Source organism: Pezoporus wallicus, unplaced genomic scaffold (assembly GCF_028554395.1).
Source record: "Pezoporus wallicus isolate ANWC-B61680 ecotype Strahan unplaced genomic scaffold, APGP_CSIRO_Pwel_v1 contig_10768, whole genome shotgun sequence".
NCBI classification, from domain to species: Eukaryota; Metazoa; Chordata; class Aves; order Psittaciformes; family Psittacidae; genus Pezoporus; species Pezoporus wallicus.
In genome coordinates, this window is record NW_026642163.1 from 24,312 (window position 1) to 49,285 (window position 24,974).

Sequence of the window (24,974 nt, forward strand, 5' to 3'; positions counted from 1 at the left end):
CTGCGAGAAGGCGGGACCTGCTCGATAAAACAAGCTGCGATTGGTTTGTGAGGCTGTTTGTCCGGGCGGGGTGAGGGACGGGGAAGGGGTGTGGGGGGCAGGCCGCCAGGCCGCTGTTTGTTGTCATCCCAAGATGGAGTTTCTGCTGGGGAACCCCTTCAGCACCCCGGTGGGGCAGAGCCTCGGTAAGGGGGCGAGCAGGGGCTGGAGGGATAGCGGGGCTGTGGGCCTCCGGGCGGTGGGGGCCGGTGAGGTGATGTGGAGGGTGTGGGGGGGGTCTGTGGAGTTAATTGGAGGAGATGAGGCCTCTGTGGGGCTTATGGGGTGGGGGGCTCTGGCCGTGGAGGGGTTTGGGTTTGGTGGGTGCTGTATGCCTTAGTGTGGGTCACAGAGGGGTCTGTGGGCAGTGTGGGGGGGTGATGGCTTTGGGCAGGCTGTTTGCCATGGGGGGGGAGCGACACTATTTCGGTGTGGTTGGTGGGTGAAGGGAAGTTGTTGCCTTCCTTCCCCACTTCCTTCTGCTCCCTGTGTGTGCCTGGTTACGGAGCAGCACTGGGGTTCTGCTGCCTTTAACCCAAAGTGTGGAACCCCCCTGGGCCTGTGCATGTGCAGGGAGGGTGCTGTGGTTTAGGGGTACAATGCTCCGTCTTCAGCCCAGAGCTTCCATTGTGGTTTGCTCATGCTTTGTGGACTTCAGACAGGTTATTTTGGCTGTGCTTCCACTGGAAGACTGGCCAAGGCCTTCCAGGGCTGCTGTGGCTGCTCCTCCTTCCTTCCCTCCCATAGATGTGTTCACTTTAAGCTGTGGCAGGTCTGGTTTTGGGCTGGGTTGCCACAGCCAGGACCGTGGGAGGAGGCCTGGGCACCACTTGTGCAGAGCTTGATGCCTTGCCCATGGTTGGGTGGCCTGGCTTTGCCTCCTGCTCTCTTCTCTTACACCTTGAAGATCTAAAAGATCCCTTACATTGGGAAGGAGCAGCAGAGCTGCTCAGGTTCCTGCAGTGAGGGGTCCCAGGAGCCAAGGCCATGTGCAGTTGAATGCTCTGTGTTTCAAAACACCAAGAGTTCTAATGCCTTATTTAGGAGTTATATATAGCACATATAGCCTATAGCTATTCCATGTTAATTTATGGAATCTTGGTCCACTTGTTCCTTCAATTTCCAATTGGAAATTAAAGGGGAAACATTTGGCAGGCGACCTGGTCGTGGCCTCAAAGCCCAGAGGTTATTCTATAGTAATTTCCTCACCTACACCTTGCAGAGGTGAAAGGCCCTCGCATGGGTGAGTCTCCCACCATGCACTGAAAATGGCTGGACTCTGCTTTGTCAGGCTCTATGGAGCATCTGTGTAACTTGCTGGTTTGCTTTAGCCATCTGGGGTGGTTATTCCCTCTGCGTAGGGAGAGAAGTGCTGAGGGTAAGAATGGGAACAGGGAAAGTTAAACATGATTCTAAAGTGCCTTTGCTTTGTGTTTGGCCATCTGACCACATCTGCCGGGACAGCTGGCTGATAGCTGCTTGGACAGGCCTTTTGCAGTGAGTGCTGTTAAAGGGAAGGCAATCATTTCTCATCTATTTATTGTCAGTTCCTTTTAGCATCAGTAAGTGTTTTAAAGGGGCTTCCTTAAGAATCGATGGTGGGGGGGTGTTTAGCACTAAAAGCTGCTTTTCTAACCTTCTGCATTCCAACCTCTGCAGAGGTTTTCACAGCTCTTCCATCCCCTCTTTGAGCAGTTGCTTCCAACTTGGAGGCTTTGAACACAAAGCTCCAAAGGAGCTGCTTTCATCAGCTAAGGCTGGGGGGGGGGGGGGGGGTTTGTGTGGGTCTTCTAATGCAGCTTCCTTTAATGCAAAATCAGCTGTGCTTTAAGAATGGATTCTCATTCCGGGGGGGGGGAGAAGAGGGAGCTGCAGATCTTATTTTGGAAGGAAGATATTTCTGCTGCTCATATCCCTGCCAGTTATCCCTTCCCTGAGACAACAGGGAAACAAAAGCATGCCTTGTTCTCAGACAGTGCTATTTGCCCACTGTTTCCACAGGCTTTTTTTTTTCAATGAGCTTGTGGAATATGATTTTCACTTATGTTCTTCTTCATCCTTTCAAAGGAACTGAATGATTTTGTGTTTCTGGTTCAACATATTGTGTTGAACACAGTTGTGATGTTTTCAAGCGAGGCCTAACACTCACCAGAAGGGAGGAGTGCAGCAAATCCTGTAGGTCCATCAGCACACCAAGAATGTGTGTGCTCTGCCAGGAAGTAGCAGTGAGTTCACATGAAGATTTAATTAGGGCTACACGATGTCTGCAGAGAAATGCCAGGTCTGAAGGAACAAAGATGTGGGAGAAGGTTTGGGGAGAGGTAATACAAGGGATTTTCTCTTTTCCTCCTCTTTAGCTGGATAATGTCTGAAGCCAGACAGGCTTTTTATGTGAACCCTTTTGCTTAATGTGGCAAAGTAATGCAAGGATGAGCTCGGAGGATTTGTAATGGAGATGGATGGAGTCTCCTGAATCTAAAGTGCCCGTTTAAACGGCAGCCGGGTTCCTCAGCGCTGAAAGCTACCTGATTTTTGAACTGACTTTATAATAGCCTCTATTTAATTTCCAGTGGTGGCAGAACCAAAGCTGTATAAGCCATCACCATGGCCAGTAATTACAAACCGCACTTCATTTTGCTTTGATGCTTTGATTGACCTGTGGACACTGAACTGCCATTATGCCTCCAGCAAGGTCCTCTCTTGAGTGGAGGAGGTAGCTTTTGATGGGGCTGTTGTGTGGAAGGTGCTGGGCTGCTGTCTGAGAGATTCCTGAACTTATCTTGTTCATTCCATATTGCCTTTAACCTGGAAGGAGGTAATAGCATCACTTTGCATATAAACTGAAAACCTCAGCCAGGACTTTGTAGCAGAATCCAACCCTGCCCAAAGGCTGTGTGAGCAAATGGTGCTCTTCAGCATCCCAAGGCACTTAGAAGTCTTCCTGGTTCCTTCAGCCCATCACAGTGTTGGTGGTCAGTGCTTCCTAGCAGGCTTCCTTGGGAAGATCTAGGGATTGTGTGTTGTTCCTGGTGTATTGTGAGTGTTTTTTAACCAGTGCTGCGTGCTCGGCATGTGTTGAACCCAGTAACCATTGGTGATGCTGCACAGGGAGAGCCCGGAGAGCACTGGGGCTTTCACTGGCAGCTTGTGCTGGTGGCTCTGGCCAGCTGAGGGCTGGTTGTGCCACCAGCCCTGGAGAAGCTGGCAAGGGTCTGGAGGGTGAAACTGGTTACTGTGGGCTTCATAGGCTGCTGAGTATGGCTGGTTTCTGATCCTTTGTGGCTCTGGGTGTTGGCCTGGTTCTTATAACCAAGCTGTTGATTTTTCCCACTTAGTGCCGTAAATACGATGGACTAAATCTTTAGAGAAAAGGATTATTGTGAACAGGCCTCCAGAGCAGCGAGGAGGAGAAGTGCAGGAGGATGGGTAGTAAACCAGCAAAGACAGACTGCTCGCTGTATGGTGAGGAGCTGGCCTGGGGGGAAAAAGCAGCAATTTACAGTAGTGGGAATTTGCCTTGAGATCGAACATCCTGCCATAAATTGTGTTTTATCTCTCTTTGTTCAAGGGAGCCATCTTTAAAGTGTCACCACTCGATTCAAGGTTATTAGAACAAATACCCTTGCCATCGTTTAGCAGAAACATCTCGGATGATTAAAGCTGATTGAATTACAACAATGGGGAGTACTGGTGTCTTCATTTTTGCTTACTTGATATAGACCATATGGCTTCCACATGAGGACACAGGAAAACCAGTTCCATTTTGTCATATTTTGAGGGATTTTTTTTATCTCTGGAGATTTTACAAAGGCTTCAAGACAGTGCTGATGTGTTTGAATACAAACCAAATCTTGCTGCTGTCCCACCACCCAGCTCCCTTAGGGCCGAAGGGGTGAGTTGGGGCACGGATGTGTGAAATGGGGTGATGGATGGGCACATCCAGGTCCCGTTTGGGAAGGGCTGTGGTCAGGGCTTTGTGTGGTGCTGAACTCAGCCTTTCAAGCCTGAAGACTGCTTGACTTGGAGCCTAAGACTTCCAGGGAGAGAGGTCCAGCACCAGACTTAAATGCACAGAGGCCTGAAAGGTAATTTTAAACTATACAGCAGGAACTAAGGTGTTCTGCATAACTGGGGGTGTTGATCAGGGTTTACCCCCCCCTGTTACCTGCTGATGAAGGGAGGCCTGAATGAAGGGTTCTGGTTCAGACACTTGCCTTCCAGTCTGTTTTCAGAGGAGGAACAGTACAGTGATTTAATGGAGAGTATTGTTTAAGGAGGCTATGAAAACAAGGCCTCAGCAAAAGATACCGAGGCACTTTATTGAAGCACCGGTGAGGCAGACAGCTTTGCAATTGATTTTTATCAAAAGCACTTGCAGTTTCCATTCAGGGCTATTAAATTGATAATAAATGTGGTGAACAGAGTCTGTTTCCAGAGCTGCTGGTTCGTTCCCCTCCCTTTAATGAGAAAATGCCTCAGCTTGGGAGGTGCATAAACACCATTTTATTTTCCTTTCCCTAAGAAGCACTTAAGGCCTTTCTTCAGGTTTCTTCTGTCTTAGGATTTTTATGAGTCTTGGAATAAAAGTGGTTCCTAAATGAATGAGTTGATGGCTACGTGCAGGAATAGAGGAATGTATTGCAGCCAGCAGCCCGTGGTAATCCCCCAGGAGGAATTAACCCAGCCTTTGTTGTCCACATACACAAGTTCCCTTCAGAGTGAACTTACTACTTTGCTGTGCTGCAAGTAAACCACGTTTTTAAAGACAAACCTTTCCCCAGCACCAGAAGTCAGTGCTTAATGTGCACAGCATAATGTTAGGATCTGGTACCAATAAGGTGATGTGTTTGCAGTGTGCTGCTGGGGTCTGAATCCTTTTATTCATTGCATTATAATGAAATAAAGCCGTAACCATTGAAGTTCTATGGGAAGCTTTTCTCTGGACAAGGTAGCAGTAACTAGATGCCCACAGTATATGCTGCATGGTATCAGAAAGATGAACTTTGTGTTTTCCTGCAGTGAAGAGAGCACAAGAAGTTCTCTCCTCAGAGTTTAAGTGCTTTTATAGGTATTCCTGTAGCTGGTCAGTTGGGAAGGATCCAACCCCCTGCTGCTCATTTAGTGCTAGTCATGCAAAAGAGTCTGATAAAGTACTTTTAGTTTTATAAGGTTATTTGGATCTGCTTTCACTTTGGAACAATGGATTCTGTTGTAAGGCAAATCCGCATGGAATATGAAAATGGATCCCTTTGCTTTTTAAAGGAGCAGATAACTTCTGAGTCATGGATCTGGCAACTTGGAGAAACTACATACATGTGTGAGGCTGGGTAATTAGTATAATGCTATTTAATACTAAGGCTCTAAGACTGGATTTATTTTATAGGCACAAAAGCAGATTGTAGTTCATGAAGGTATTAGAACATGCATTTTTGAGTAATGCAGTTTTATCTCTTTCAGCACAAGATACTTGAATATATACTCCATATGTTTCTAATAGAGACCTTGATGTGAGAGGTTGCAGTGTGAGGACAGCTCGTTCCCAGTTTGCTTCTCTGCTCACATATCGTGTCTTTAAACTGCATTATTTCATATGTGCTTGACTAAAAGCACAGTTAGAAAATCCCCCACAGACCCTTCCAACTGATTTCAGACTTCAGCCAAAAGAATTCTCACCAAAAATAGCAGCATTGTGTTTTCCTTGGCTGGATTAAGAACAGGTTTAAATTAGTGAGACTTCCCTTTGATTTCATAAACTATGGTGAGCTTTTAATTAAGCATCTCTTGAAGAGGCTGGAGGCATTTGGTAGCGTTGTCAGTGCTGATGGTCAGTGGGGTTGGAACTGGATGATCATAAGGTCCTTTTCAACCCAAACCATTCTGTGATGATCCTTTGTGGGGAAAGGTGCTGCATGGTTCCTGCAGGGTTGGTGCTCATCAGGCTTGTCCCGGCAATCTCCTTCCTCATGTGGTGTTTCGTGTTTGGGTAAATTGTTTCACACCCTGTTTTGGTTTCAAAATCCATGCAATGTGCAGGCAATGAAAAGCCTAAATGTTTGGAGAACCCAGGGGAGAAAGCAGCACTGTAGGAGCCCTGAGCAGTTGAAGTGACCTGAAGGCCAACCTGCAGAGCACCGTCTTTCTCCCTGTGATGAATCTGCACAGATCATCCAGAATGACTTTTCCATTTCTGCATCTGTCTGAGGAATTGTTAGGTTTTTACATAGAAGAAGCTTGTTGCTGAGGATACAGATCCTATCTAGGATGGACAAGCCTCATCTTCTTTGCTTGCTTAGTCATTCTGCTGATGGTTCTCCCTGATTGCTTTGCTCACTTGTTTGTTATCAATGGGAAAGGACTCTTAAAATTGAGAACAAAACCTCACTGGTATAAAGGCTTTGCCTTTGCTTCTCTCTTCCCTTAGGAGCAGGTCCTTTGCTGCAGGTAAACGTGTCTTTACATAACTCATGGAACCACATCTTCCAATCTGTAGGTGTTCTTCCCATTGCTCAAGAGGAGATGCATATAAACGCAACCAGTCTGTTATTGGCAGCACTATCTTTGTATTTAAATACACACTCTGTGATTGTTCTGTACCTGTCAGAATTATAAGGTAGCGCCCATAATGTAGTAGCTCATTTCAAAATCAGGGATTAAGGAAGAAAAGTCCCTTTATGTATATACCCTGCCTGTGTTTAGGCAATTCCTGGCAGGGTTATGTAGAGTCCATGTACCCATGCTTCAGTATCTTTCAGTTCACAGAAACCCTTTGGCAGCTCAGGGTTAGCCACGTAGTCTCAGAGCATTAGGAGACTCAAAGATAGAGAAGATAGAAGAAACCTGTTGAATTATTTGTGTGGTTCATAATCTTGCTTTCTTCTTGCAGGCGAAGGCAGGCTGTTCCCCAGCTGGTCCTCAGAAACCTTCTGGCTCCCATTACTTTGGGAAGAGATTCTTGGTTCAAATTTAGATCAAAGCAAATGTACACAAGTGGAGGCACAGATTGGTGCGTTAAACTGTGCTTGAACCCCAGGAGCTTTGTAGAGCCTTGGCTTCTTATGCTGAAAGCAAGAGACTTTGTTACTTCCCAAATGTGCTCAGGAACGATGAGGATATTGTTAATGTGGATGTGTTGCATCATCCCTATTTTTGTGTAGGATGCATCTCCTGCAAGAAGTGTGGCCAGCTTTGTGTTTGTCCCAAATAGCAAAGCACTCACAGGTCTTGTGGAGATGAGTAAATGCAGAAAGTCCCTCTTAAAACCTTGTATTTCCTGATTATTCTACGTTTTTTAACTTTAGTTTTGTCTCAGTTCTAGTTTTCTGCATTTCTCTTCCTTTTGGAAGAAAAAGGGTGTCCTTCCTGCCTGTAACCACAAAAAGGTACCTTGAGCTGCTCTGACAGTGTTAAAGATTTTAACCAGTTCACTGGTTCCTAATGTAAGGTATTAGTAGAGAAAACAGACGAACTTTATTAGAACATTTGGGATATTTCATCTGGAAATCAGTCTCCACATTGTGACCAGTTATTCCCTGAACTCTGGCTAGTCTTTTTTCCAAGCAATTATTATGGGGTATGGAGCTGATTGAGAGTGAGAGGCAGAGGTTAAGTAGGATCCAGCTTGTATTTGGGTTCGAGTTACTCTATCTAATGGTTAAGCTGCAGTAAATGGCTTGATTTTCATTATCTTTGAGCTGCTCTTTCTCTCCTGATTTTGAGTTCTTCTAATTAGAAGGGTATTTTAATGAAAAGAGCCATCTCAGACCTTTGTGAAATGTTCTGTTAGTGCAAAGAATGGGAAATCTGAAATCACTTATTAGACAAGAAGTTGTTATGGCAACTCTACAGTGGCTGCCTAATGGCAGAGTGAGATCAGTTTGTATTTACAAGTGTAATGAGCAGTTCAGTTTGAGCAGCTGTCAGACTTGACGTGATCAAAGTTCAGCAAACATCCCAAATGGGTCAGTGGTCAGTTCGGATGCTGGATCATGTGTGGGTTTTACCTCCTATCATTAAAACCACCTTTAAAATGACTTGGCATAGCCAGTGAGCAAGAAACCCCTCTTCCAACTAAGTTCCTTAAAGGGTATCAGCCTTGAGTCTTGGTGCAGCTAGTGAGGTATTTCACATGTAGCATCCCTTAAAGCAGTCCTTAGTCTGCATGCTGGCTGTTGCTGATCACCAGGAGAGAGCTGAAATGGTGCCACCTCTCTCAGGCAAGCTTTTTACCCTTAAAGGGCACCCTTTCATAAAGACTGTTTTATTATACTGTTGTTGGTTGCTTAGGAAGCTGCTGCTGGGCTGAGGACGGACGTGCGCAGTGTACATGAACATTAAAGCCAGAAGAAGCTGAGAAAGTCTTGATCCCCTCAAACATTAGGGGTGCCCAGGAGAGGCTTAATCTCAGCTGAAGCTGTTGAAGCTCAGTCACTGAGTGGATCATCAGCAAACAGGACCAGGCTGGTGCTGGTACCCATTGCTTTTCCAAGCAGGAGCAGTGACACAACATGTATCAGTGTCACACTGCCAGTGAGGTTTGTATTTGGTATTCAGTATCCTGTCTCATCTCCCATACTCATTAACAAGCTGTAAGCAGCAAGGACTGGGGAGCTGGTTCTCTGTGGATTCCAGGAGGTTGTATATATTCACACTGGGGAAAGTTCCCTTCTCATCCCTGCTCCTCAGTTTTCAGAGTGCCCTTTCTTCAGATCAGCCCTTTTCATTTGCTAGGGTTCACTCTGAGCCAAACTCTTTGTAAGCCATGCTCAAAACGTGTTCTACTTAGAGGTTTAACTGCCCAAGGACCAATATGGTTCTTATCCCAGAGTAAAATGCAATCCCCTGCACATTTACACTGGTTTTACTTTTACCACAGTAATAGCATCATGTACAACAGGCAATTGCAGTGGAATGTGGTATAGTGGGACAGTTCCTGACCTGAAGAAGTTACATGACTCAGTAACACCAGTTGGGGAACAGAGACTTAAGGGAAAATGAAAATGGTAGCCTCAGAAATAGGCATTTGCATGCTTGACCTGCTCTTCTTGCATTGACATTTTCTATTTATCAGTGTTTTTCAGGGTTATCTGTGGCAATGCACTTGAGAAGCAGGGCTGTAGAAATGCAGCAGTGTTTTTACTGGGGTTATTAGCAAGAAACCTGCATTTCTCAGGCTGGACAGGCTGGAATTGCACACATGCATCTTGTTAATGTCGCCTGATTTGCACTCAGCTTTCCTGAGAAGACTGTTTGGAAACTTCAGCAGGCATAGCAAGCTTGGCTCCCTGGAATGGGCAGGTGGCAACAGAGCCCTTAAATGAGAATTGTCAGGAGTGATTCCCGGTACCTAGAGGAGCAAGAGCCAGCTCTCCCCTCTTCCTGTGATGAGAACACTCAGTGTATTCCAGACACTGACCTTCAAGCTATGAAGAGTTTGAATGGGAGCAAGCTGCCTCGTGCTCAGGTCTGCTGGCATCTTATAGAGCAGTGTGAGGAGAGGCTCCTCGCTGCCCACTTCTATATGTGGGATTATGATGGTTTTCCAGAGGACACAGCTCTCACCTTCATAGTAATACAGCTGGGTAGGGGAACATGCGCATGAAATAGTCACTGCAGGAGTTGCTTCAATTCATTCTTAACACACAATATCCTGTAGCATACTGCAGCTAAGGGAGTAAACTTGTTTTTCCAGCTCCTTCCTTTGTAGGATGGAAAGATTCTGCCTTTTTTTTTGGCCCCTCATTAAATGTAATCAGTGTTTTCAGTTCATTTTAAGCATGTGAGAATGTGGGCAATTGACTTGAGTAACCTGCAAAACTGATCTAAATAATACTAATGTAGGAGCCTGATGGATTCTCTTTGCCTTAGAGTCTGTTTGCAGCAAACATGTTCCAAGGGAGTGGGTGGGAGGGAGAGGTCTAAAAATATGGGGCTGGATTTTCAGAGTGTGCAGCTGACATGGATTAAAAATTCCTCAAACATTTCATCCATGAAAGGCAATTAGGTTTGTTTTATGAATATGAAAAGCACGTCGCTTGTAAGTACTGGAGTGAAGTCCCAAGTGAGTTATTAGAACTTGCTTTACTCATGTAGTACAAAATTGGCCATCAAGAGCTGATAGATTTCAGATAGAGCTCACTGCCACTCGGATCAGCCACAAGTTTCCATGAAGATATTCCTTTTGGCCTCAGCTGTAATGACTGGATGCTGCTGATGGCCTGAACAGGGCAGCAAGGCACACATGAGGCCACCTTGTTGCTCTTGATGCTGCTTTGACATCTTGTGCAACTGAGCTATGAGATTGGAACACCTCTCTGCCTGCAGTTCTGGGTGGTAAAACTGCATCCTCTTGACTCCTGGTAGTATCTTCTCCTCAAATACATTCTACTTTGTATTGTGATGGTGTTCTTCTGCATTTGGGGGGGAAATGTTTTAAAAAGCCATTTGCAACAGTTTATTTAAGGAGCTGTCATCCTGGTGTTCTGTGTGACTTGGAAAATAGAGCCTTCAGGCAAGTTAGCAAAGAACTTGAGAAGGCGATCAGTCCTTTCAGCTGCCCCTGATCTCAGATTTAAGTTAAGGCTGATAAAATGCATACCCCCCCCCCCCTTTTTAGCAAATGGTTTTTGGCATTAGGACAAATTCATGTCTATGTGTAAGCTGTTTAAGAGCTTTCTTGCAGTATTGGGCTTGTCTCTTTTGAGTTCTCTTTCTGGTGAGAAAAGCTTCTCAGGTGCTAAGGGGTGCTTGGGAAAAGAATCTATTTGCAGCTTTTTCTAGTTTAATGTAGAGGGTTTTTGGGGTTGGGGACAGCCAAAGACTCAGCTCCTAAGAAATGTTGTATTTCTAGTGTTGGTCAACGGGAATTATTCATCTGACTTGTGGTTTAATAGCTGAGATTTCAATTAAGGGCCTGGTAGCCCCAGTTAAGGAACAAGGAGCTCCCCCAATCATCCAAATTCATTGGAGAAATAAAAGCTCTTTGGCAAGCTGAGTTCTGCCTATGGAAATGATTAAATGTTGGGGTGATGTGGTGTGCAGCTTACTGTGGCCAAAGGAGGAGGATGTTTGGGTCACCGTCCCCATGCATTGACCCGCTTAAGTAGCGCAGCACTGATTAATTCTTCTGTGCAGAGTCATATGGACAAGTCGTAGCAGTCGGATTCAGACAAGGCAAATCCAAGGGGGAACATTTTATCACCTCGAAGGTTTTAATGTATGCTTTCGTGCCTCTCATCTAGATGGACACATGGAGTGTGATAATATTGTACTACTGGAGGCCTGGCCTCATAGATCACAGATGTTTGCCAAGCAGAGCCATCATCTCCCCCTCTACAACCATGTGAGGGGACAGTCTGTCATGAGATGTGGCATGTCACGAAGGAGTAGCTGGGTTGTTGCTTCCCTACAGTAAATCACACAGCAAACGCCTCCATTCAAATCCTCTAAAATCCATTAATACAGGGTGTGTATTTTCAAACTGCTTTGACCTTCCTGATTGAAGGCTTTAGCATATTGAAGCGAGCAGGTCCTTGTTTGTCGCTTGTAAAGTGGCACCAGAGGATGAGTATCGTGGCTTTGCAGGGAGATGGGAATCTGGCCAAGGTCACTGCTGAAAGAGGTGAGGAGACGTGCAGTGCAAGCAGAGTTTTGGGGAGAAGTGCCTGTGAATCACACAAATGGCTCTCTGAGCTGCTGCTGTGTGACCTAGCTCTGAAGGACAGCTATTTACAGTACATGGGTCAACACACTTGCTTTAATGAGTGTACAGCGCATAGGAGGGAGGCAGGGGGTTGTGTGTAGCTTTTAAAGCTGGGGAGAATGAAGAAGTGGGAGGGATTTCTTCTTGGGTTTAAAGAAGCAGTGGTCTCTTTCTGCCATCTGTTTTGAAAGAGAGCAACTTCTATACATGTCATTCAGCGGAGCATGCTGTCAGCAGCAACAATTTCTGCTGATGGGGGAACTTCAGTGAGAAGATGCATAACAGAAGTCTTTATTGTACAGAAACACACCGTTCCGCTGCGGATCCGCATTCCAAATGCTCTGAAAGGCTATGACTAAAGCATCGTTTGTGCCTGAGATGAATGACATCTGAGTACAGAAACTGCCTGGACTAGGTTACCCTGTCAGGCCATTTCTGCACAATATAATAGTATAGTACTGGGAGGTCCATCTCGTTTTACAACCTGTAAATGCATTGAGACCTGTGAGATGTGATAAACTGAACTGGTACACTCCCTTGCCTCCTATGTGATTATTACAAGGATTGCTGTTTTGGTTTTGTTCAGGAGAAGCTCTGAGCATGAAAGGAAAACCATCTTTGTTATACAACTGTTAATATTTAATGTGTTAATCCATTCACCTTGCTCTGCTGCTGAAACTGCTGTAACATGCTCAGTTAATCAGTTATAGCTTCCTGCTCCAGAGAATTTGGGGTGGTGATGTCTTTCCTATAGCATAGCTAAATCACAGGAATGCTGTAGCATAACTCTGAATATCATGTGGTCTTTAAAAAGGCCCAGTAATTGCATATTGCTTCTTCATGGTTGCAGGGAAGTGTGATTCAGAAAGGTTTGGAGAAGTCTGGCATTTGGGCAGCACCTTCAGGAAGAGGAAAACCTGAAAGTTCATTGGGGAAAATGACAGTTCCCAGTTTACCACTGAGCCTTCAAACAGCATTGGAGCTAAACATTCACTCTGATTGCACATATACTTGTCCACAGCTTCTCTCGTTGCTTTTAGGCTGAAAGAGAAGGCTCCAGGGAGGCCTTAGAGCAGCTCCAGTGCCTAAAGGGGCTACAGAAAACCTGGAGAGGGACTTTGGACAAGGGCCTGTAGGGACAGGACAAGGGGAACAACTTTAACCTGCCAGAGGGGAGACTGAGATGAGCTCTTAGGCAGAAGCTCTTCCCTGTGAGGGTGCTGAGGCGCTGGCACAGGGTGCCCAGAGAAGCTGTGGCTGCTCCATCCCTGGCAGTGTTCAAGGCCAGGCTGGACACAGGGACTTGGAGCAAGCTGCTCTAGTGGGAGGTGTCCCTCCCCATGGCAGGGGGTTGGAACTGGGTGAGCTTTAAGGTCCCTTCCAACCCAAACCATGATTATTCATTTATTCAGCATGAGAAACTTGGTCAAAACAAGGAGTGGAGGATAAATGACTTCATCCCAAAGAGTTTCACCATAAGCATAGTTAAAATCAATTGCAAAATCACAACGGTCGAAGCAGGTGACCAGTGCTGAGCAGTACAACCCAGCTCACGTTCTCTGTAATGCCCTGCCGTTCCGATTGAGCCCGTTTGTTCAAGCTGACTGCCTTTTCCTTTGGAAGTGTGAAGCTCAGCATTTTCAGAGCAGTGTGAAATAAGGAATGTAGAAAAAGGACTCGGAGCAGTGAGGTGGCTAATTGAAAACTGCTATTGGAGCTGTGCTTTCAAACAAAGAAACTGGCAGGGGTTTTGGACTAAGTCACTTCAGGAGCTGAGCTTTGATCTGGCATCTTGAATAAGTCCCATTTATTTTCTTTAATAGCAGCATTTTGATAAAAAGGCAGAAAACCTCCTCTTGGTACCATAATGTCTAAGTGCCTGCGACTGTCTTTCTGAAAGAAAATAGAGAGAAAGCAAGACTGTGAAGTCCAGGAGTATCCAAGTGTGTTATTCGGGTTATCTTCGTCTTCCAAGTGAGGTCTCTTGAACTCAGCAGCTATGTGAATGCTGAGGATCTTTAGTCTTATCTTCATTTTGCTTGGACAGCTGAAATATGCTTCTGTGGTCTTTTCCCCACGTCTTACTGATGGTGCTGTGCAGGTCACTGCTGATTTGTTGAATCTGAGAGAAACTGCAGCCACGAAACGTAGTGATGCTTTAAAGCAATGCATTTCTATAAGCTACAGCTCAACAGAGTGATGCCATTGCCTCAATCAATAGCTTATCTTCCCTTGTGAGCTGTCCTGCCTCTTCTGCATCGCCTTGCATCTGGTTTCCCCTCAAAGACCTTTGTCCCTGCTGTAAAAGCATTTTGCATTTGACCTTAGTGATAGCCCTTGGTCTGAGAGGCTTTTCCTGCACCCACGAGAGGGGGACCAGTAGGATGGAAGTAAAAGCCCACTAATGGTGCGGCTTCTTCTGTTCCCTGTCACGCATCACACAGTGAAATAGAGCGCATCTGACTGTTTGATTTGCTAATGTGAGGCTTGGAGCACAGCTGGCAGGCAGCTGGACTGTCAAGAGGCAAGACAGAGATCTAAGAGCCACAATCTTCTGAACTTCCAAGTAGAAAAACACCCCAAACAAGATGTTTTAGGCTGCCTGACGAACGCTGTCGGAGGGAATGGGAGAGATTTGGAATTGGAGCTTGCTCTTGGGTCTCTCTGCTATGGTGTGAATGCTTCCTGTGTAAACACAAGGTGATTTTTGTGTGTAATCCTTCCTAAATATATGAATTGAGAGTCTCTTAAGCAACATCTGGAGAAGCCCCAAGAGAAAACTGTGCTTTCTGTGAGCACAAAGATCTGTTCATTCACCAGGTTCTGGGATTCAGGCAGAAAACAGCGCAGTTCTCCCACTTTCATTCAGTGCGATTCCTTGATTCCTTGTTAGTGCAGCATTTAGATTTAGATTCCTTTTCTTCCAAGAACATTACCCAGCACCACAGTCACTGGTACTGAGAGATAGACCTTTCTAGGGACATTTCCACCCTGGTTGTGCCTCCTATCATCATTCAGCCACAGGAGCTGTTCTCAGTGCTTCCAGCCCTCGGTCTCTGCTGCATCAACGCACATATGGCATGTGAGTTAAAGAGCATCCGCAGTCCAGTGTGTGCAGTCCCCATCTCAGTGAAGTCTTGAGGCTGTCTCCATTGGTGGGTTCAGTGTAATGGTCAGAGATGAGTGCTGGGAAGGGGAAGTAGGGAAGAGTGAGGAATTCTGCTTTATCATATCTGTATGTAGGTGTCACCAGCATTGGGCTGTTATTTAGAAGCGTGAGGAGTATGGACTGAGAATTAACTTCTTGAGGACAACCAGTCTTAGCATTGTTTTGTTAGGTGACTTTTGAGCTGGCTCAAGATGGGTGGTAAAAGTCCTTGTGTTTTCTTCCTGCATTCCTGCCCTGCCTGTTTATTACCTGCTGGTTCCACAGGCGTTCCTGACTTGGCTTTTCGTGTGGCGACATCTCTCAGGTCAGAGCAAGAGGCTTGGCCGGGCTCCTGTGTGCCCTGAGCCTGTGTACACTGCAAACCCTACACCCCTGAATGCCTGCAAATGCGCAGGACCTCAGTGTGAGCAGGGAAATACTGATCCTTCCATTTGGCAGAGCATGGAAATGCAACCCCAAGAGTTAAATCTCAGAAGGAAGGTGTGAAGTGGAAAAGCAGCACCATTTTTTGCCTCCTTTTCTTTGCAGGCTAAAGATAAGCCAATGCTTGTGTGTCCATATGCAGTGTCCAGGGTCTGTGAAGTGTCAGACCCAGGGTGCCAGATTGTCTTTCTTTCTACCAGCACGTTTCTGCTTTAATTTGAGAGATGTGGTGGGAACCGACAGCATCTCGTTTCTGACCATCTTGCTGCTGGTATCCTGGCTCTGCGTGAGACGCCAACTCCTGCAGGGGCTAAATCAGCACTAACACAGCACCAGGAGCTGCTCTTGGGTCAGGAGCTGTGTAAGGTGCCTTTGGCACCAGGCTGGGAGGTACCAACCCTTTTGTTGAGCAATTAAACCATGCCATAAACACTTTAGTTCAGCGAGGGAGGGGCAGGAGGGACTCCTGCTCATTGCCTTCTTCCTTGTCTGATTTCACATTTCTCATGTCACCCTGGAATCCTTTGGTAGTGATCCAGAACCTTGCTGTGAACCAGAGCTATTTAGATGCCTTTTAATGAGATTGAGGAACTGGGGACTTTTAAAAGGGTATTGGCCTGATTTGCATGCCATTCCTTTGCATTGTGATAGCTTCCAAAATCTGTTTAATCTTATTCATAAAAGCATAGAATAATAGAATCGCAGATTGGTTTGGGTTGGAAGGGACCTTAAAGCTCATCCAGTTCCAACCCCTGCCACAGGCAGGGACACCTTCCACTGGAGCAGGTTACTCCAAATCCCTGTGTCCAACCTGGCCTTGAACACTGCCAGGGATGGGGCAGCCATAGATGTGACAATCACATCTATTTTGCATCAAAGAGATGCATGGCTTCCAAAGAAGCCATTAAATCCTGGACAGGTTGTTGAGTGTGTTTAATTTCCTGCTTTTTGGATATGTGAGGCAGGGATTCTCTTACAGATGAGTGCAGGCAGAGCTGTTCCACCAGAAATCCAGAACTGCCACCTGCTGCCTTTGGTTGTACAAGAGTTCTCCAGGCTCTCAGTTTATTGCAGGGTAATCCTGTTCTTCAACCCAGTCACACACCACCTCATGTGCCTTCTCTGCAGTGAGTTAACTCCTTTGTAACAGCAGAGAGAGCTCTGCAGTGGCAAATCTGGGTTATACCAGATTCAACCATGCATTACTCCAGCTGAAGAACAGAAACAAAAAGGTGATAACCTGTCTCTCTGGGAAAAGGGGATTTGGTTTGCCTTAGTGCATCTCAGAAGGGAAATATAATGAGGTTATCAGGCTCCCCTAAGGAGCATTGCTGTGCTACCTCTGCACAGCACTGCAGCAGCATCCCTGCGCTCCATCTCCAAACCACCACCGTTTTTAGCTGTGGAGTGCTGCCATATACCCAAAATGACCCTTCACTGCATGGGTTTTAGCAGAGCAGTGAATGAATGGGGTGTGAGCTTTGTGCAGCAGCAGCACTTTCCACAACCATTTAGAGCAGAGTATGAGCAGTGCAAAGCTGCTGCCTGATGCTGTCGAGAGCACACAAATTCATTAATATAGTTCTAGATTAAGAAAACAAATCACAGGACCAGCTAAAGGAATACTCTATATTTAAGGTGTAATCTCTCATTTTGCAGCACTAAATCCTTTGGGGCTCACCTTTCTCAGCAGAGCAGATGTAGGGATTTTTCTTTCGTATCTCTGGGTATTAAAGGTTTTTTCCCTAATGGTAAATAAAATGTTTTCCTAAGGAGCAGGTACTGTATGCACATGAAGGCAGATCACATATAAAATAGTCTTATGTATAAAAAGTATAAGAACAAAATGAAGCTAGTAAAAGAGATTGTTACAAGTAGCTGTGCACAAAGATGTGTCGTAGAATCACAGCACAAGAGGATGGAAGGGACCTCAAGGATCATCTGGTCCAACCTTTCTAGGCAAAGCATGACCCAGAGTAGTGTGTTACCCTGTCCATGTGAATCTTAACAGCATCCAGCATAGGGGAATCTGCCACTTCCCTAGGGAAATTATCCCAGTGACTGGTTGTTCTCATTGGGAAGTATTTTCCTCTTGTGTCCAGTTGGAATCTCCCCAGCAGTAACTTGTACCCATTGCCCCTTGTCTTTTCCTTGTGACTCCTGGGAAAGAGGGAGTCTTGGTCATCTTTCTAGCCACCCTTTAAATGCTGGAACAGATGAATTCCTGGATGAATGATGAATTCCTGTATCCCAGAAAGCATGAAACAGCTCTGCCTGCACTCTTCCTTAAGAGAATCCCTGCCTAGCATAACCTAAATGCAGTAAATTCAGAGTACTCAATAACCTGTCCAGGATTTATTGGGACATTTTGGAAGTCCTGCATCTCTGAGGCTCCTCCTCTGAGTTGTTGTCAAAGTGAACTCTCCCATGGGTGGTGATGGCTGAAAAAGACCTGGAACTGGGAATTCTGCACCCTCTGTTTGCTCCCCTGTGGGTGAGACCCTGTGCAGTGATCTGCATTGCCCTGCAGCACTGCCTCTGAATGGGAAGTGAACCTGCCAAGAATGATCTCCTGGTCCATAGTCTCCTTTTCCATGGTATTCTCTCCCTTCTGGAGCTAGATGGCTTCTGTTCAGCACTCTCTGCTTGGGTTTTGCATAGCTCTCTGGGTTTGTCTTAGTCTCCTGTAGTTACTGTCCTTGGTGGAGTTGATTTAGCCACTATTGCAGTGTAGGCAAGTCACTGAAACTTGAATTACTGAGACACAAGAGTCTTTCTCCATTAATGTCCTGTAATTATGGCCTGTGGGCATCTGTATCCTCAGTTGCAGTGCTAGAAATGTTAATGGGAAAAGCATCCTTAGTAAACAGAGAGAGATGTGTGAAGTCCTTGGAGCCTCATGTTCTCAAACAGGATTTGCCTTGTTCTGGGGGTCAGCTTGGGGGCTGATGTGGAGACAGAAGGATAAATGGAGAAGATGGGTTTGTTTCTGCTCTTAGACATATAAAAGCTTGATGTTTTGTTCCGTCTTGCTTTATTTCGCATCTTAAATATGGTTTTTGTTTGCCCTGTTTGCCTTCTGCCATGGCATGCAGACAGACCCAGAGTAATGTAGAGGAGAAGGTCGTGTTCAGCTCAAAGGTCCCCTTTGTAGGTCTCCCTGGTGACAGGGTTTATGTTCAACTTGATAGCATTTCTGAGTGTAATGCAGATAGGGTTTGAATGCTGCAAGAGAGGAGTGTGAAAACTTCAGGGGCTGTTGCAGGCACCACAAGGCAGAACTATATTGATTTAGGAGGAAATCCCAAGGAGGAAATAGTTCTTGTCAATGGATTACTTGAAGTTATGGTTATGCTACTCTTGCAGGCGTCTATAAATTACACTGCCAAACAGTTGGCATCTGCCACTGTCACAGTGCTGTAGGTCATCCTTCCCCTTGCATTTAGGCTGATGCTGAAGTGACTTAGCTGCCATGCAGAGAGTGAGAGAGCATTTGGGAGTCAGGAGGAAGGCAGATTGTGCTTGGGAGGCCTAACATGGAGAGGAAACAGGGGAAACAGTGTAGAGCGAGTGGGGGAGCAGTGCCCAGCTCCCTGGCAAGCAGGTACTGAGGCACCACGTACAGGAAGGAGTAGGAGGCTCCTGGCCAAAAGAGGGTGCCCAGGAATGATACCGTGAGTTGAACTATCACTTACTCCATGATTTCATGTGCTAAATATTCTTTTCACACTGGAATTCTGGACTTGCTTGAACTCTGTCTCCAAGTTGCTGTCTTTCCTTGCTCAGTTCATGTGGAGGTGTTATCTACTGAACCAGAGGGGAGGTCATGTTGATTTGGGGGAGATTTTCCTGCCTCATAACTTGCCTGCAGTGCAGCATTTGAGGAGTTTAAGTTGGAATTAGCTGACATTTGCTTACTCTCCCAGGAATTCAGGAGTCTTTGAAGAGCAGCCCATCTATGTGGGCTGAAGGTAGTGAGCTCGGGGGATAATGGATTCTCTCTGGAAACCTCTGTGCTGATCCCTAAAACCAGGAGGGAAGGTTTGACATTGCTTACTGTCACTGGGGACTTCTTTTTCGCCCCTATCTTTCTTCTACTGGGTAGTTTGAGCTCAGGGTGACTGAAGATAGATTGAAGTCTAATGAGGAAGACGAAAAAGATTGATTTTTTTTCTTTACTTTACAGAAAAGGCCACAGATGGGTCTCTGCAGAGCGAAGACTGGACACTGAACATGGAGATCTGTGACATTATCAATGAGACAGAAGAAGGGTATGTGCTGCTTCAGCAAGCTTTGAAAGATTCATGACCGTGATCTTCATCCAGTTGCACTCAGCATGGGAGGAGTGAGTCTGGGGGCAGATGCTCATAGTGTGAGCAACCTGGTCTAGTGGAAGGTGTCCCTGTCTGTGGCAAGGGGTTGGAACTGCATGAGCTTTAAGGTCCCTTCCAGCCCAAACCATTCTATGATGAATGTGGTTGCATGGATTGCTTGGTTCTCCTTAGCCGTTTCAGAAAGCTGCTGTATGATGCAGCACTTTGTGGTCAGCCTTTGCTTGGCAGGAAAAGCACATTGTTAGAGAGGGTTCTGAGCTTATTATGCTTTTGGGGTTCTTGTTTTCAGCAGCTGTATCTCTTTGCAGCGCTGTTAATTCCAGCCATTGGCATGGAGACCTTTGCTGATACTCTTCCCTCAGCACCAGCAAAGCTGTGCTCCTTGCAGAACTGGTCACTGGTCTTCCACCCTAGACCTTTGAGTAGCTGACAGTCTTTCCTGCTTGATCAGCATCCTGCCTTTTTGGAGGCCTCAGATGTTGCTTTGGTTGTGACTTCTGTGATATCTTCTCTTCTACATGACCCTAGTTGGTAGTTAAGCAATCTGAAGTTAACAGCTATGCTTATGTGCAGCTGGAAATGGGAAAGGATTCCTTTCCCCACAATATATGCCATGTGAAAAGCATGCCTGAGCTGGTGTGTTCCTCCTTCAGCCCCAAGGATGCCATTCGAGCGCTGAAGAAGAGGCTGAATGGAAACAAGAACTACAGAGAGGTCATGCTGGCGCTGACGGTGAGTGGGGGCAGGCTGGAATGCCTCGAAAGGGCAGAACCCTTCTCTTTTGTCCTTTTGCTTTCCCTGGCAACCTCTTCAATATACACACTATTTGCTTTAACAGCCACTGCTCTGCCCTTTTCTTCTTTCCAATTGCCTCCTCTCCTCCTTGGGGACTGTTCCTGGCAGCTTTGCATAGCGTTTTTCTGACTCAATTGATTCCTGGGTTTTTTCAGGGCTCTTACTCATCACAAGTACTGACTGAGGAAAGTTTAAGTAGCCCAAATGGGTCTGTGTACCCTTTGGGGCTTCCCCTTCTCCTCTCATCACCCTGTGTCCAGCTGTTTCTCCACTCCAACAGCTACAGGCATATCCGCAAGTGAGAATGATGAACTCACCAGATTTTCAGCTTCATAAGGAGCTGATGCACAATTTCCCTCGTGAATGGATCCCTGTAGGAGCCTCACACTCATTTCTGCTGATCTAATTTCACTCAATAAAGTGTAAATTACATTCTGAGCATTTAGGCAGCGCTGGGAAGGTGTGAGGTATTTTGCCAGTGACCTTTCCTGCTGATGGCTTTTGCCAGGGGGTTGCTGAGCAGCGCGGCACTCCTGAATGCGCAGTGCTGGGCAGGCTCTGCTGCAGCAGTAACTACATGGAGTTACACTGCTGTGGGTAGGGGACCTGTGTGATTCTATCACAGAGCTCTTGTTATGTCTCCCTGACAAAGCATAGCTGTACTTTCAGTCTTCTTGCCCTTTCCTTTCCTGGATTGTCATTTTGACAGATTACCAAAGCCCAAGCCATGAGCTTATCCATTGTGCAGGGAAGAGGGAAATTCATCAGGAACGAGTCCGTGTCATCATGGCTGATGAAAGTAGCTGAAGTAGGGGAGTAATTACAGCCTCCTCAGCTACAGAGTCGCAGTGGTTATTAGGCATGGCTGTAAGAAGTGACGCATTGGATTTATCTCCATGCTAATCATGTTCTTCAGAGGAAAAACCAACAGCTGTTCTTCCATGGCAGTTGAATGGCAAGTGGAAGGTGCCTAAAGCTAGGTTGCAGGGGGAAAATGTGTCAAAGTCTAACCTGTCAGAGCATTCACAAGGGAGTGTTTTGAATGAGTGAAGATCATTCACCTGAATTCCCACCTCTAAAACATGGCTTATAGCTCAGAGCAACTGGGCCCAGCTGTGTTCTGGCTACATAGACAGTGGTGAAGTGCCACAGCACGGTGATATCTCACTGTGACAGGATGTCCTCCGTCTTACCTGCTCTTGATGTGATGCTGTGTACTTAGCTGCACAGCTGTGCAGTTTGAGAAGTTCTGCTTTGAAGAGGAAGAAGCTTTATGTTTCTTTGCCTTGAAAAGAAGGTAGATCACAGAAGTGGCCAATATGTTAATGGGGAGTGAAGTACATCTGAATGTGTGTGTAAAGAGGAAGCTTTCTGGTAGAACTGGAGAAGAATTATGCCTATAAGTATAATTTCTCCTCTATCTTCTTTAGCTCCCTTCAAAAGCTTTAAAAAGGGGGAAAACCCCCCAAAATCAGAAACCAAGCACATAGTAGCTGTGTGTGTGATCAAGCTTTGCACCAACAATGAATGTTTTTCCTCTGTGTGCGTAGGTGTTGGAGACCTGTGTGAAGAACTGCGGCCATCGCTTTCATGTCTTGGTGGCAAACCGCGACTTCATCGATGGTGTTCTGGTGAAGATCATCTCGCCCAAGAATAACCCCCCCACTATTGTCCAGGATAAAGTATTAGCCCTGATTCAGGTACACAGCTCCCATACATTGCTGCCTGAAATAAGGACTGTCTGCTTGCTGTCATCATTAGAAATGTGGCAAGGTCTTTATATGTAAAGACAATATATCCAGATTGGCAGGGAAGGGCAGACGCGCACATACGTAGATTCTTCATTGAGGGAGGAGTGTCTTGGTTCTGATTAGAGAACTCTAAAGCAAGAGGAGTTCATAAAAGGTAAATGGAGAGATTGGCAACTTAACAGTCGCATCTAGACGATGGAGACTTGCTTCATGTCCTCTTAAGGCTGGGAAATCTTAGAGGATTGTGTTTTTGCTGTCAGTTGTGGAACCTTTCTGTGTGTGTTCCCCTGAGCGTAAAATGGAGTCGTTTCCCTCCATTAGAAAGCATTCTGAATCCCTTTTCATGATGGTTATAGAAAAGTAAATGACCATATAGGAGTTAAAATGGGTTCTGCTGTCTTTTCTCTGGTTATTGTACAGTGAAAGTGCACTGTCAGATCCTTGCCTGCAGTGGGGAAGTTCAGACAGAGGCCTGTCTGCCACTTCTCCTTCTGTGCAGCATAACAATAAACAGCCATGTTAATTCCACAACCCATTAGCAACACATGAGGGAACATTGGTGCCTGCCTGGAGGAAATCTGACAATTATAGGAAGCTTTATCACTAAGCTTCTACAGACTATTGCATACACCAGAGACTAAAAGATGCTGTGTATTTAAAATGATATAAACCTGCTGCAGTGTTTCTTGTGGGAAGGTATTCACAAATGCACAGCATAGTTTTTCCAATGTACTTCTGATTTTTGTGGCAAAGCATGCAGTTGAATTTCTGCTGGGTTATTTGTTATTTGGATACCCAGATAGGGCATCGTTGGAGCATGACAATGTAAATAAGTGATTTCCAAGCAGGAAATAGGCTGAGAGGCAGAATTAGGTGGGTGTTGCATTGGGGTCTGTTTGTCCTTTTATTTCTGGTCTCTCATCTCGAGGCTTTCTAAAGAAATGGCACAAAATTAATGATCATTAAAAGCAATTCTTGTGCATCTTACTAAGCCCTTGGGTGTCTGCCTGTTTTAGTGGGAGAGCTGATGCATGCAGTGACCAGGAGATGAGGTTAAATCCTGCCCCATAAAGAGGAACTACGCATGTTTCCCTGCTGTTTGCTCTGTTAGTGTTTTAAAGAATGCTGGTTATGCTGCATCCTGGATTTAAGTGGGTTCCCAGTCATCAATGTGACTGAGATTCAAGTGTTTGTAACATAACCAAAAAGCCCCAATTATTGTCTCAGTGTGTTAAACAGAGCTTTATCTGTGTAGACTCAGTGCAGTAGAGCTAAAAGCCTCACTATGGGCACTAAATAGCTTTTGGTATAACAAGCCTGCGAGTGATGGAAGCTGCCTGTGGATGGGTTCTGTTAGTGTCTCTAACTGGAGGTGGTGGGACTTTGTTTTCTAGATTGCCTGACAAGTTAGGAAAAGTGATTGCAGTCACTCATCCTGGGTGCCCTGTGGACGCACACCCCCAAAATACCCTTAGCTTAGACTTTGCTCCTCAGAGCTCCAGCCCCGTTTCAGGGGCCTGATCTCCTCTCTGCTGTGCTCCCCTGACATAATGTTTATCCCCTTCTTTTACAATTTGATATCAGGGAATTAATAAGAACAGAAATGAGCAGATCCACAGCACGCACTTATACAAACAGCGTGTCTCCAGCCATGCAGCTCTTGTGTTCCTGGGCCTTTCCATAGCAAGGGTAGATAAACTGTCATCCAATTCCTCATCTAGAGACCTGACTGTTTTGAGATGTTGACCATCTTGTGTTTCACTTTCTCAACCCATTTGCCAATGTACATGAATTAGCATGTATTAGATGCTGCTTATTCAGCCTTCTTCACCTTGCTAAAACGCCTTGGATAGATTCCTTATTGCTGTACCTCTGTTAAGAACTTGAGTATCACCTCAGAGTTCCACCTTACTGCCTGTAGCTGAGCACTTTCATCAAAGATGAAATGTGGGGAGACTTTTGAGGGTACCTGTGTTAATTTTTCCAGTGTCAAACACCTTTTGCCTTGGGATGGTCAGTGATTTGAGGGTCAGATTTGCAGTGGTATTTATTGAACTTGTTTGGGCACACTGACGTGCCAAGTGAGATTTATACAGCAGCATCCTTAAATATCTACCCCTGATAGTCTGGCCTAAAGTCTTAGAAAGTCTGAATTCAATCTCATCTCCGTCATATGCTTGTTTGGACAATGGGAAGTCTCCTAAGCTCTGTGTGTAGCTCCTTATCTGCAAAGTAAAGCTAATATTACTGTTGCCTGGTTGAATTATAAGCTGTCTAGGACAGGGATTGTCTTACAATGTGTGTAGACAGCACTTAGGACAATAGTGCCCAGACCTGCTCGTGACCTCTGAGAGACACCCTAAAGTAGATAATGCTCCCAGTGCAGGCGAGGAAGAATACAAATGACAGTGTCTCCTTTCTCCAGGGAAGAGAGCTGCAGGAGAGAGAATACATTAAACAGGTAGAGTGCAAATGAAGCGAGTTCACTGTCATTTGTGCCTGCAATGAAATCTATAGGAAGGCAGGGAAAGAGAGGACACATCAGTGCATCCTCCTGGACAAACAAAGCTCATTAAAAGTAGGGTGCAGCAACCCAGTGTACTCTCGACTCTAAGTTTCATGTGAATGATTACTGACTAAAGCATCCCTTGCCTAACATTTTTCCCTCTTACTTGCAAATAGAGTTGAAGTGGGGGACGCATTATGTAGAAGCATCACTCAGATGACTTCTTATGTAAATTGAAAATGCAGAGAGAGTGCCAGGG

At 45.7% G+C, this 24,974-nt stretch overlaps 1 protein-coding gene across 3 annotated transcripts in view; it reads left to right on the forward strand.

Moving 5' to 3' along the window:
* The first annotated feature begins 70 nt into the window (after positions 1-70).
* Positions 71-24,974, forward strand: part of TOM1L2 (target of myb1 like 2 membrane trafficking protein) — a 51,825-nt gene continuing 26,921 nt past the window's right edge. For 2 of the 3 annotated variants that reach the window (XM_057427776.1, XM_057427777.1), the window contains exons 1-4: positions 113-185; positions 19,516-19,600; positions 20,317-20,395; positions 22,009-22,158. In XM_057427776.1, coding sequence (XP_057283759.1) covers positions 134-185; positions 19,516-19,600; positions 20,317-20,395; positions 22,009-22,158 — 366 coding nt within the window. In that variant the 5' untranslated portion in view covers positions 113-133. Of the gene's footprint in view, positions 186-19,515; positions 19,601-20,316; positions 20,396-22,008; positions 22,159-24,974 lie in introns of all 3 variants that reach the window. The other variant, XM_057427775.1, reaches the window with a different exon arrangement.